Source organism: Ziziphus jujuba, chromosome 7 (genome assembly GCF_031755915.1).
Source record: "Ziziphus jujuba cultivar Dongzao chromosome 7, ASM3175591v1".
Classification (NCBI taxonomy): Eukaryota; Viridiplantae; Streptophyta; class Magnoliopsida; order Rosales; family Rhamnaceae; genus Ziziphus; species Ziziphus jujuba.
The window spans coordinates 10,469,344-10,482,207 of record NC_083385.1 but is presented as its reverse complement, the minus strand read 5'-3'; the positions used below and the strand labels follow the sequence as shown (position 1 = coordinate 10,482,207).

Sequence of the window (12,864 nt, the reverse complement as noted above, 5' to 3'; positions counted from 1 at the left end):
GAAATAGAAAAATTAATTATATTTAAAAGTATAATAATTTCTTTTTTAACATTTATTCGGGAAATAGTGAAAAAAAATAATAATTTCCATTATTCAAAATATATCCGGGAAATAAATTATTACCAAAAAGAAAAATAGCATTCAAGATTTGACGGAGTTAGTTTTGTCAGCACAGCTCAACAGCCCTCTAAAACCCTACTCATTTTACACGAACACAGGCACTTGAAAGTTGCTCTTTCACCCAAACCCTCCAAAAAAACCCTAGGAATGTCATCTTCAACTCCCATCCGCCATCTCCGTCATCTATCTTCCACCGCCGCCACTACCACCTCCGCAGCCAAACCTTCAATCTCCATCTCAAGAGCAAAATCAAAGCTCCGATCTGAGCATGACCCTGACAAAGCTCTGGAAATCTATTCCTCTTTATCCAAAAACTATTGCTCCCCCACTTCCTCTCGTTATGCTCAGGACCTCACCGTCCGTCGCCTCGCCAAGGCTCGCCGATTCTCGGACATCGAAACCCTCATCGAGTCCCATAAGACTGACCCAAAGATCACCGAAGAACCTTACTTGTCCACCCTTATTCGATCTTACGGCTTAGCCGGCATGTTCGATCATGCCTTGAGAACCTTCGAGCAAATGGACGAGTTGGGTACATCCAGATCGGTGATTTCCTTCAATACCCTGTTATCGGCTTGCAATCATTCCAAACTGTTTGATAAGGTTCCCGTCTTGTTCAATGACATTCCGGCGAAGTACGGTTTCACCCCTAATAAAATTTCCTATGGTATTTTGATTAAGGCTTATTGCGAAGCCGGTTCGCCGGAGAAGGCCATTGAGACTTTGACAGAGATGGAGAAGAAAGGCATTGAGGTAACTGCTGTAACGTTTACGACCATATTGGATACTCTGTACAAGAAGGGCGAGACCGAAGAGGCCGAGAAGTTGTGGAGTACGATGGTGAACAAGGATTGTGAGATTGATGTTGCAGCTTATAATGTTAGGATTATGCATTGCCAAGGTGGGAAACCGGAAAAGGTGAAGGCTTTGATTGATGAAATGAGCAATGCCGGGCTGAAACCTGATACGATTAGTTACAATTACTTGATGACTTGTTATTGTAAGAATGGAATGATGGAAGAGGCAAAGAATGTTTATGAGGGTTTGGAGGATAATGGGTGTAATCCTAATGCAGCTACTTTTAGGACTTTGATATACTATTTATGTAGGAGTGGGGATTTTGAGAGAGGGTATAAGGTATTCAAGACTAGTGTTGGGGTGCATAAAATTCCAGATTTCAACACCTTGAAACATTTAGTTGAGGGGTTAGTAAAGAAGAAGAAAATTAAGGAGGCCAAGGGATTGATTAGAACTATAAAAAAGAAGTTCCCGCCTAATGTATTGAATTCTTGGAAGAAAGTCGAGGAAAGTCTTGGTTTGGCTTCTGCTTCTGATGCTTCTTCAATATCGGATGAGGATAAAGAAGCTGCTGCATGACCGAGTAAAAGTTTTCATTCAAGTTTTTCTTTTTGGTTGGTATCGACTGGAGTTGGTCTCATAAATCTGCCTCTGCATTTGACTCCGGTCTGATTGATATGTAACCTGTAATGAATAATGCAGTGTTGCTGAAGTTTATTAGTTTGATTGGCTGTGGAAGCCAAAAATTGGAGCTTGCATGCAATCATTAAGGTGTAAAAGCTCCATTTTTTTGTTTTTTTCATATTGATTTTTGTCACTTTTTTGTTCCTGTTATTTGGTAGCTGTTCAACACTTCATAATTTTTACCGCTGGTGAAAAATTATATCTTCTACCATTTTATAAGATTCCATTATATGGATGAAATTTTGCCACTTCATTGAGCACTCTGCTTCCGGCATTTGAATGGCTTGAAGGGGTAGTTCTATGATCTAAGCTGTTTTTTCTGCAAATGGGAACCAAATGCCATTCTTCCATCATTTTAAAAGAAGGAAGAATCTCTGGGCTGAAGATGAATAGTAGTTTAAAGCCAATCCTAAAGTTTGGCAGGCATAAGCGAATGGGCGTATAAATGTTACTGAAGACGTTGTCTCAAGGGGAAAATAAATCAATTATTGAGATGTTCTATTTTTTTGTATGAAAAAAATAAAAAAGAGAGAACTTTGGTATCATGGTTATTGTTCATTTTCTATACTGGCTAATCAATTAGTATATGATTTTATCCTTTGGGATGCAAAACATGTATTTTTTATTTGTAAATCTTCCACAAAATATTTAATCAATTATCTCCCTTTGTATTATTCTTTAAAAAAAATAAAAATAAAAAAAATCTCCCTTTCTATGGCAACCCATAACAAGAGCACAAATAGGACGATCACCAACTCCTATTTCCCATCAGGGTTCTACTTACAAGTTTAATTGTAAGTGAAAAACTGGTTTAATCCAATTTTCTAGTTATTTTACTGTAATTAATTAACAATCATAAATCCTTTGAAACCCATTAATCAAAAAGTGAAAAATCCTTTAAACCTCTTGGTTCCCACGATCTCTCACTGATGGGCTTTAAAAAACATGCCCAGACCCATTAGATCAATCGGACCCGACATTTACCCAAACGTTACGCTGGTTGGGCCCATTTCAATCCCATGTCCGAAGGCGAAGACTGAAGAGAGTAGCACCGCCTGCGGACTTTGAGACTTGCTTGAGAGAGAGTTCGTCCAATCGTGAAATTATAGAAAAGATTAACAGCTATTTTATTTTAGTTTTTGTTTTTATTTAATTTGGGAAGAAAATAACAGGTAAAATAGAAAGTGTTTTCCAATTCCAAACTCAGTCACACAGAGAAAGCGAGAGATTGAGAAAAAATGACGACCCGAATAGCGCCGGGTGTGGGAGCGAACTTGCTGGGACAACACTCGGCCGAGAGGAACCAAGACGCCACTGCATATGTTGGAAATCTTGACCCTCAGGTTCTTCTTTCTTCTTTCTTTTTCTTTTTCATTTTCATCTTTGCTTTTAACTTTAGGATTTTCTACTTCCTTCTATCGCCTTATGATTATTGCAGAAAAGGTTTTTTAGGGTTTTTGCCTCGGGCTTTGTATTTTTGGTTCCGAAATCCATAATTCATTTTCTTGGAATTTCAAGTAGTTGATTTATTTATTTATTTTTAATTTTTTTCTAAATTTGCTTGCAGGTTTCTGAGGAGTTACTATGGGAGTTATTTGTTCAAGCTGGCCCTGTTGGTATGCTTTTTCTTTTTCTTTGGCATTCAAAGTCTTATTATTATTATTATTATTGTTATTATTATTTAACTTAAATGTGCTCTCATATGTGTGTATATTAGATCAACGGTGTATAAGCTTTCATGTTTAGGCTTCATATTATTGGTTGGGATATTTGGGTTAACCATAGATGGATAGTTTACTTTGCCACTTTGTGGTTGTTACCGCTATTTACTCTATGCATTTGCTCTGTGTTTAACCATGGATGTCCGATTGCCTATTTAGGTGCTTTAAGTTCCCCTTGAAGCAAAGGTGTGATTTAGATAAATAAAATATCATCGAAGAAGATGAAGAATGGTTTTAAAACTTTGCTTTGTTTTCAATGCACTGAGATAAGTTTTTGTTGTGGCAGTTTTAATAGCTTCCAACATTTTTAAGTACTAAAGTAACAAGTTTTGATAGGAGAATGTGCGTTTGCGTAATTTTTTTTTTTTTTTCTGTATTGTTTCAGTTAATGTGTATGTTCCTAAAGATAGAGTGACGAACCTTCATCAAGGATATGGATTTGTGGAATTCCGAAGTGAAGAAGATGCTGATTATGTGAGTGATGCCCATTGATACATATTGTTCAGTAGTGAAGTCGAATTTCCTTTTTGAAATATAATTTTTATTTTATTTTTTTGCTTGTACTGTCTGTAAATTATGCAGGCAATCAAGGTGCTTAATATGATTAAACTTTATGGGAAGCCAATCCGTGTAAATAAGGTATTGACTTTCCTTTTTAAACTTGCATCTTCCAGCTTCTGAATGTTACGTACTGGATAGAATTTTATCTTGCATATTACAAATTTAAAAGGCCATTTAAAGTGCAACATGTTTTTTATTTGCAAGTCTTTGAAAGAGAGAGATGCAAGTTATATGAAACTTTATTCATGTCTCATTTATATGGTTACAGGCATCACAAGATAAAAAGAGTCTGGATGTGGGGGCAAACCTTTTCATTGGAAACCTTGACCCTGTAAGCTGTTCCACTTTGTGTGGAAGTCCAAATAGGGATGTTATACTGTTAGTTTTTAACTTTTTGGTTAACCTTAATTATAACAAAAACTGACCCTGATTTTCTTTCAGGATGTGGATGAGAAACTTCTTTATGATACTTTCAGTGCCTTTGGGGTCATAGTTACAAATCCGAAGGTATTGGTTCGGACTTTCTTATGTTCATATACATTGAAGTTTTCCTTAAGCACATCTCGGTTTTCTATTATCTCATTAATTAAATTGCACTATTGTTTGTCTGATATTGAGATGGTACTCTTTGTGTGGAGGATATGGACCTACTTAAACATGGACCGAGGGAGTGAGGTGTTAGGTTTTGTAACCAACCTAAGAAATCAGGACTTAAGGTTGTGTTTGGTTGAATATGTCGAGGCAGTTAGTTAGTCGTGGTTGTGAACTTTTCGTTGTCCACTTTTGTTTTTACAGTAGGCTGTACAAGGATGGAAATTGAGGATCACGCTTTCTCAATTGCCAGATTATTTATGATGTCTGTATTTTAATATCTATAATCATCCACAAACCACAATTGATCTAGGAATACTATGAATTTCATAGCTTGCTCATGCAAGAGAATGGTTTGTTGGATGGTAGAGACAGCACATTCTAAACTGGATTTTGATCTCCTCTTCCTTCTTAATTAAGTGCCAAGGGGCCAGTTTTAGGTCCAATCATCTAGAATCTAAAAATTAATTTCGTAAATAAATTCTGAAATTTGACACTTCACTTTTCCAGACAAATAGAAATGCTGCTGGTACAAGGTCTAGAATCAAACATTTCTGTTTAATGCTTATTTTGAGTTTGTACTCTACCAATTAATTTAGTGATCTGTATGGTTACATGGATTCTAATGATTTTTACTTATCTTTTCCAGATAATGAGAGATCCAGATACAGGAAATTCTCGTGGTTTTGGTTTTATTAGCTATGATTCCTTTGAGGCATCTGATGCAGCAATTGAGGTATGTGCCTGAACTTGTCCTTGATATCCACAGAATATTCTTGACAAGTTACATTACGTGAATGAATTATTTGTTTATGGTAATGAGTTTTCAGATTAGTTAGTCATCTTACAACTCTTTAAATTCGTTATGATTGCTAAAAATGTCAATGCCATGTCTACTTTGATTTGTTAAAAGTTCCATTCAGTAAGGCCTTTCAGAAAATAGTTGTCACCAAGTGTATCTTGATTTAATATATGAACGTTGGCTGATTCTCTATTTTTACAGGCAATGAATGGTCAATATCTTTGCAATCGTCAAATAACAGTTTCATATGCATATAAGAAAGACACAAAAGGGGAGCGTCATGGTACTCCAGCAGGTGTGGTTTCTTGTTCGCATTTGCTGCTTCATATGTTTGTCTTTATGTTACTATCATATAGCTATGAGATCAGTTCTGATTCATGCTTTTTGCTTTTGTTATATTGCGAGTTTGGGAATTTGTTACTTTAGCGACTTCATAACTAGAAAATACATTATATTATTACGAATATTAACTCATGTCCTACTATCACGTTGCAGAGAGAGTTTTGGCTGCAAGCAATCCTAGTTCAAAGAGCAGGCCTCATACACTATTTGCCAGCGGGCCTCCAACACTTACAAATGGTCCCCAGGCCAACGGTACTTTGGGTGGTCCGGTGCCTCCACGGCCCTTTGCAAATGGTGCTGCTATACCAGTTCCTGTTCCTACACTCCGCCCACCAACCCCTCAAGGTTTGGCCTACCCAACCATGCAGGTAGCTGGACAACCGACATGGCAAGGTCAGCCACAACAACCAGGTCAAACAGTCCCAGCACATATGATGCCTCCACCTCCAGTTCAGCAATTCAGACCTCCTCCCCCAAGCATGCCACCACCACCGCCACAGGCGGGCATGGCTCCTCCAAGGTCTCTTCCACCTCCCATGGGAATGGGTGCCCCACCACCAAATTGGCGACAACCGCCTCCTCCCCCTCAGCAGAGGCCCCTTATGTTTCCACAGGGATCAATTCCACCCCCTCCCCCTCCCAGCAATCCTCCACCACCTCCTCCAGCTTCAACTTAATCTTGAACTAATCCTCCTCCCCCTCCCCGTCTTAAATTCATTGATGCAGGGTATTTTGTGTTTATTTCTATAGTAGCGGAACAAACTACTGAAAGAGGTACAACTATTCAAAGAGCTGAATTTTTGGTCAATTTGTGAATTCGTAAACTCCAATATGTAATTTTGTAAAAGTAATTCAGTCTTTTCTTCTGTGCATTAGGGCTTTCTGGAGTGGCAAAGATCTATTATATGTATCCCCCGATCAAAAGGGTCTGTAGCTTGAACTCGCTGTGCTCGAAGCGACCGTTTTAACTAGTTCAGCTTTATGTTAATTTTTCATATTATTTTTACTTCTTTTAAGAAACTTGCATACACATATCCTGTCGTGAAAGTTGATATTATTGATCCTCTTTTCAGTTCGTCTACTTTGGCACACCAACAAACGCTATAAAACAATAAAGTCTGTCCAAAAACTTCATATTTAAGTTTTATTTAAGTTTTTCCCCTTTTCTTTAAAACCAAAAAATATATGTACGTTAACATAATTATAAACCAAATAACAGAAAGATATGGCACATTATCATACGGAGCTGAGGAACAGCGAAATATTAATACCTTGTACTAAATCAAAATCGACGAGTTAGTGACTAAGTTCTCGAGTTGAAACCTGACAAATCCTGAAGAAAATTTTGTTACTGGAAAACTTGTTACCTTTCCTTGTGTTGTACTAATTGCGTTCGGCAAGGAACTGTAACTGTCTAAGAAACATCGTAGACAATGAAGAAGCAGATGGGTTTTCTGTACGTTCTCAAATGGTTACGTATTTAAACCATATATAGATGTTTCTTGTTGTATATATTTCTTCTTTATATGTTTTTTTTTGTTCTTTCTGGGAAATCAAATGGATGGGGGCACAAATCACGGGGAAAGGAAATCCAACGGTGAAGGGAGGATTAGGAAAGAGAGAGTGATACGTAGGGATGGATAGGGGTTTAGAAGGATACTAAAGAATCTAAAAAAATTGCATGCGCTTAAAAGAAAGTGGAAACTGGCGGTGCCTTTTTTGGAGGGAGTGAGTCAGGAAGGTTGGGGCTTTAAAGGCATAGTTTCGTTAGGTGGGTAAAAGAATCTCTGATACCGTGTGTGCTCTCTATGCACTGAAACGTTTCCAGTTCAACTAAGAGAATTTCTTTCTCTTCTCTTTTCTCTTTTCTCTCTTCTCTCTTCTCTCTTTTCTCTTCCCTTCAACCGAGGGCAGGGCCCTATTCTAACTCTTGGCGTGGCCTTCACGAAACACCTTCCTACATATTTGTATAATCTTATCCCTTCAACAGCATAAGTGAAGTCTCACTTTTTTACTGCTATCTCTGCCTCTTGCCTCCATATATACATATCATCAGGCTGCTCTTAGAAGACCTATGGTTTTTATAGAAGAAAAAGAAAAGTCGAGAGAGACTTGTAGATATATATGACACACCGCACTGAAGAAACACCTGAAACAGTAATCTTTTTTGGTCTTGGACAATGGACATTGACAGATGCCCCATGGATGGAGGCCGGCCATTTTGTCTTTTAGCTTCTAAGGTGTACTCTACTTTTTACGTATTGTACTATTAACAAGTAATTCGCTCTCGTCGTCATTGTTATTGCTTAGTAGTGCCCAGATTATATGAAATATTCCAAAGATATATTCCTAATTTAACTTGTGATTTAACAATAATTAGAACAACAAAAAAATTGATTGAAAAAGACAAATTTGCATTTCAAAATCGAAACTAATAAGACAATCGCATACTATAGATTATGTGTGAAGTTAACATTGATGTGGAAAAAGAGACACTGCCTTGATATTCACCCAAAAAAAAAAAAAAAAAAAGAGACATGGCCTTGATGTGGACTCTAATTTGTGTTTGTTATACGGTTTAATCAATGATAATAAAGACAGCCAAATATTTTCAAATTACGATAATCAGGTGGTTTTTGAAAAAGCATTTCAAAGGTGGACTTTAGGTGAATAGAAGGAGTGGGAAGTCTATAACGATCAATAATCTGTTGCATAACTAACAATAACTGACTAAGCTCTATCATTATGTATTTAAATAATAAACGACATAATTCTGTAAACATCGCTGCTTTACTATTCTCACTCCACTTCGAAGCTAGATTGATTTGATGGTAATTGAGTATTAGTAACATTATAATACTGTTCATAATTAAATAATCTAACCAATAAAAGATTTACAAAGAATTAAGATAAAGTTCTTAATATTCTGAAGGCGTGTGGACCCAAATGAAAATACATATATATATATATATATCCCCATGTGCATAAGAATAATGAGGGTGAAAGTGAAACGCGGAGTAAAGGATTAGAAGAGTCACTCATATATATTTTGATATGTTCATGATCAGCTTGCAAGTTACAACATCATTTCAGTCTCATTGAATCATTGGTCAGTCGGCTGACTCGGGGCTCAGTTCAATGATGTAGACCCCCCAAATCTTTGGCATGCTTGTGTCCACGTGTTACTCTCTGTTCTTTCTGTCAAAACTACCATTTCCATCAGAAAAAGAAATTGCCCAGTCCTTAAATGTGTTTCACCTTTACAATCCTCATGACAGTTTTGAAAGCTCCATAGTTTATTCCAAGCTCCTTCAAGCCTCGTTTTATAACAACTGCCTATCCAGCATTATAGTATTTGACTAGTTGTATATTAATCTGTATATTTTAATAAAAAAGTGAAAAAATATTAACACAAAAGTAAATATTAACAAATAAAGTCTAGAGAAAACTTCTTGCAAAGATATTGAAAATAACAATTATAGACAAGCCAATAGATTAGACAAAAGCAATTTTCTTTCTGAACATGAAATTGAGATCTACGTAGAGAAAATGCATGCAAATATATATTGAGATACGATCTTAACCATTAAACATTAAGGAAACCTACATAATATATATTACAAATTAGAAAACAAAGGGAGAAAAATAAAAGATTTACTACATTTTATTTTTCTTTTTTCTTTTCTTTCCCCATTTTGATTCAGAGAGCTCTAGAAACTCTACGGCTGGTGGTTGTTGTACAGAACAAGGTGTCCCAAATCTCAGAGAAAGCTTGAACGATAATCCCATGGTGCTGCCTAGAATTCAGAGACAAGAAACAGTGCAAGAGCTGCTCCAAATCCTTGTCATCGAACATTTGCTTCTCCAGTATCATCTCCATCATCGACCTTTTGAAATCCACGTACGGATCCTCCGACTTCTTCACCACCGCGAAGCTCTCTCTCACCTTCCCTTCCACCGTACACGGTATCAGCCTCTGAAACATCGATAGTCTCGCCGGAGACTCACTCTCGGCCGACGGCGACCACCCACCACTCTTCCTCGAATTGTTCCTAGTTTTCCTCTCACCCTTTGAGACGTACCGTTTTGGCTTCTTATTCTTATTCTTGACCTTTTTTACTCTGCTCTTCTTTCGCCTCGGGCAATCGAATGTTACCTCGCGTATGGTTTCCAAATGAGGGTTGAATTCCGACGAAGAATCGGTGGAGAAGCTTCTGGAAGACGAAACGAGCGTTTCGGTTTCTTCATCTTCCACGTCATTGAAACCATCGCTACTGAAAAGTCCACTTTCAGCTGAAGACGTGCTGATTCGGAGACGACAGGGCGTTTTCTTCTTCTTGACACGCCTTTTCTTTTTCTCCGCCGATGAAGGTGGTGGTGGCGGTGGAGGCAGAACGTCGTCGTCTCTGTCGGAACAGCCGGAAACAGAGGAATTGTAGATTTTCCGACGTGGAGTCTCGTTGTAGACCTTAGCGACGACGTGCCATTTCTCTTCTTTTTCCCAGTGAAACTCAGGTCCTTCATTGCTGTCGTCGTCTGAGTGTGTAGGTTTTGATCTGGTACCGCAGCCCACGGATACGAAAGCGGACACATGGCGCTTCAGGGAGGAGTAGTGTTTATTCGACGATGGAGGTGGTGGACTGTGTAGTGGGGGGGTGGTGGTAGTTGGAAAACGGAGGTTGACAGCTGTGGCGTTGACCGGGGAGAGTCTGTTGAATGAAGGGACAGGATCTGTTGGGAGAGCCGTAGTTTCTTTTGAGCGGCAGGATTGGAAAGACGGAATCACTCGCGAAATCCTTAGCCTGAAACGTTTCGCCATTGGCCCCTACCTCGCTTGCTCGCTCGCTCTCTCTCTCTCTCTTTCTTTTCTCTTCTGTCTCTTTGTCTGGAGCGTAATACAAGCACAGAAACTGTTCGTGAAAATGTGAGCTTTATAAATAGGGAGCTGGAAATTAATTATTTATTCTAATAATAGCTTGGGATGGGTACCCCGGGGGACCAAGAGGGGAGGAAAATATACTGTTATCTACTATTTTATGACACACTGCAACAATATTACTGGGCTATTATTAATTTATTATATGATGTAGCCTTATATGCTAGGTTAAATTTATTATAGATTCTTTTATTATTATTATTATTATTATTTCAGTTTTTATATTATGTATAAAAGGATTGTAACCTATGATATTGTTCTTTCTTTTGGTTTGTATTGTAATATTTTGGTGCAAAATTTTAAATTTATGCGGATGGGTGTGGTTTTCTGTAGTAGAATTATGTACGGGCAGGGGAAAATTGCTAAAGGCAAAGGGGCCGCCTTCCCAGTAGACAAGCTTGTCAAAACGAGATATGATAAATATACAGATATTATGATTATATACATGATCTGAGTGTATCAGGCCGTACGCTGAGGGATTCTTTAGCATATTAGAAAATTACAAAATTCTGAAGTTTCTCAGGCCCTGCAGGTTGAGCTTTTTTTTTTTTTTTTTAAACTATCTGTTTAATACATTATTACTGTAAACAACATGATGCACCCATCAACCATTATATTTTATTCTATTTGCATCCGTTTTGGTAGCCAAGGTCAATAAAGTCATGACAAAAGTCCATCCCTAAAAGCTGGTTTCAATTACATACCACACATTAGGCTAGGGCCTAGAGCTAAAATTCACAAAGAATAATACACTTCCGTATCCAAAACTAAAACTTTGATCTAAATGAAATCTCCTTCTCCCTGTTATAATATTGACAAATGTATATATATATATAACATATATGTAGATTAGTAAACAAATTTTATCAAACTAGCTTTTTTATATTTGATTATATGTAATTTGGTAATATATCCTACATAAAATTATATGTAATCCATGCATCAAGATTTTGAAAATGATAGGACATATACTGATATTACAAATGATTTCAGACCAGGAGCCAAATAAATTAATTATTCCAACATAGCATGGCCAAAGATTGTTTTTGCTTTAATATATATGCTGAGGAAACTGTATATGAGGTGGGTGATGCTGCAAGGTACCACTTATAAGAATATATAAGAAATCCCTGAGAAGGCAGTTGCAGCGCTAAGAAAAGAAAAAAGATAAAAAGAAATGAAAGAAAGATGAAAGAGAATCTTCGTCTCTTCGTTAGCAGAGAAGGGGATAGAGCGCCTGTCTGAGAGCTTATGAGTAGTGATGTCCTCGGATTTGGGTGTGGGTTATTTTCTAAGAAGAGAAAGGATAGATAGTCAAAACTTAAAGAGAAAAACAGTACTAAAAGCACCTCTCTTGTCCTCTCTCCCTGTCACTATCATATCATACTTATCTCCTTCATCATCTTATTTTTTTAATTGGAAAATCATTTGTTAATTTATTTATAATGATTTATCATACTCTCAACCTACACCTTTTTCTTTCAAAATTTGTTACAGGAAATTTTTTTTTCAAAATAATAAAATATATTAGTTTTGCAAGGAAATCCCACTACATGAGATTCTTTTTTCTTTTTTTTTTAATTATTGAATTATAATTTTAGCTATTTTGCTGTTTCATTTGAAGTTAATTTTATGTAATTAACTTATAATGTTGTGAATTAGGACCATTAAATAAGAAGTAATTCGTATATTTGCTTGTGCATCTACAAGGGGGTTTTGTTGATGCTAATTAGAACAAAGGAGCCTAGCTTTTGAGCTTTGGATTATTAAATGTGTAGGCGCAGAATAGACTGAAAGAAAAGTCAATAATCGACCTAAAAGAGCTCTATCACCCAAAAAACAAAGATCTCAAACACATGGTGGTGGGGATCCGAGGAAACAAAATCATCTTTGCATGCAAATGTCTCTTCCTTTTCCTTTCACTTTCTCTCGTTAGACCATTCTCTTTCACAAAGCTAAGTACCGCTTTTCCTTCTTTTTTCTTACAACTTTGTCTCTTTTTTAAACTATTGGTTATTTTGAAAATGTTAGCGTTAATTTCATAGCTAAACAGCACTCTATATGAATGGCAAAACAACTTGCATAATCTGATCTCTGCAGGGATTTGTCTTTAATGGGGCAGAAATTTCCCGATTAAACAGAAAACGGAGTGGGGGAAGACTTGCCCTGGTCAGGGATACATATACATATTTATTTAAATATATAATTTTTTTTATTCATATATATATATATATATATTTATATGATATTAATCATATGGTTTATAAACATTATGTTTATGTAATAATTTGTATAAATATTTTTTTATG

General features: G+C 36.8%; 3 protein-coding genes across 4 annotated transcripts; 2 read left to right on the top strand and 1 right to left on the bottom strand.

The window, feature by feature from the left end:
• Positions 1–156: 156 nt before the first annotated feature.
• LOC107424834 (small ribosomal subunit protein mL103 (rPPR7)) lies at positions 157–1,831 on the top strand. Its single transcript, XM_016034710.4, has one exon. The coding sequence runs from the start codon at positions 268–270 to the stop codon at positions 1,495–1,497; it is 1,230 nt and encodes a 409-aa protein (XP_015890196.3). The 5' UTR covers positions 157–267; the 3' UTR covers positions 1,498–1,831.
• Positions 1,832–2,629: 798 nt separating this feature from the next.
• On the top strand, positions 2,630–6,625 carry LOC107424835 (uncharacterized). 2 transcript variants are annotated; one of them, XR_001582071.4, is made up of 10 exons: positions 2,630–2,945; positions 3,170–3,218; positions 3,709–3,797; positions 3,906–3,962; positions 4,153–4,215; positions 4,326–4,391; positions 5,125–5,211; positions 5,479–5,572; positions 5,773–6,393; positions 6,496–6,625. XR_001582071.4 is itself a non-coding variant. In XM_016034711.4 (9 exons), exons 1-9 carry the CDS (start codon positions 2,841–2,843, stop codon positions 6,294–6,296), a joined length of 1,134 nt encoding a protein of 377 aa, XP_015890197.1. In that variant the 5' UTR covers positions 2,630–2,840; the 3' UTR covers positions 6,297–6,625. The 2 variants fall into 2 exon arrangements, 1 of the variants encoding a protein (XP_015890197.1); XM_016034711.4 differs by having other exon boundaries at positions 5,773–6,625.
• Positions 6,626–9,160: 2,535 nt separating this feature from the next.
• On the bottom strand, positions 9,161–10,710 carry LOC125423864 (transcription repressor OFP7). Its single transcript, XM_048479548.2, has one exon. It carries the CDS (start codon positions 10,436–10,438, stop codon positions 9,320–9,322), a length of 1,119 nt encoding a protein of 372 aa, XP_048335505.2. The 5' UTR covers positions 10,439–10,710; the 3' UTR covers positions 9,161–9,319.
• Between the last annotated feature and the right edge of the window lie 2,154 nt (positions 10,711–12,864).

Excerpts from the sequence above, each read along its gene's own strand:
- LOC107424835 (XM_016034711.4), top strand. The coding sequence starts at position 2,841 with ATGACGACCCGAATAGCGCCGGGTGTGGGAGCGAACTTGCTGGGACAA. Across the intron at positions 5,212-5,478 it reads CATCTGATGCAGCAATTGAG|GCAATGAATGGTCAATATCT; the intron begins GTATGTGCCTGA and ends CTATTTTTACAG. Across the intron at positions 5,573-5,772 it reads GCGTCATGGTACTCCAGCAG|AGAGAGTTTTGGCTGCAAGC; the intron begins GTGTGGTTTCTT and ends ATCACGTTGCAG.
- LOC125423864 (XM_048479548.2), bottom strand. The coding sequence starts at position 10,438 with ATGGCGAAACGTTTCAGGCTAAGGATTTCGCGAGTGATTCCGTCTTTC.
- LOC107424834 (XM_016034710.4), top strand. The coding sequence starts at position 268 with ATGTCATCTTCAACTCCCATCCGCCATCTCCGTCATCTATCTTCCACC.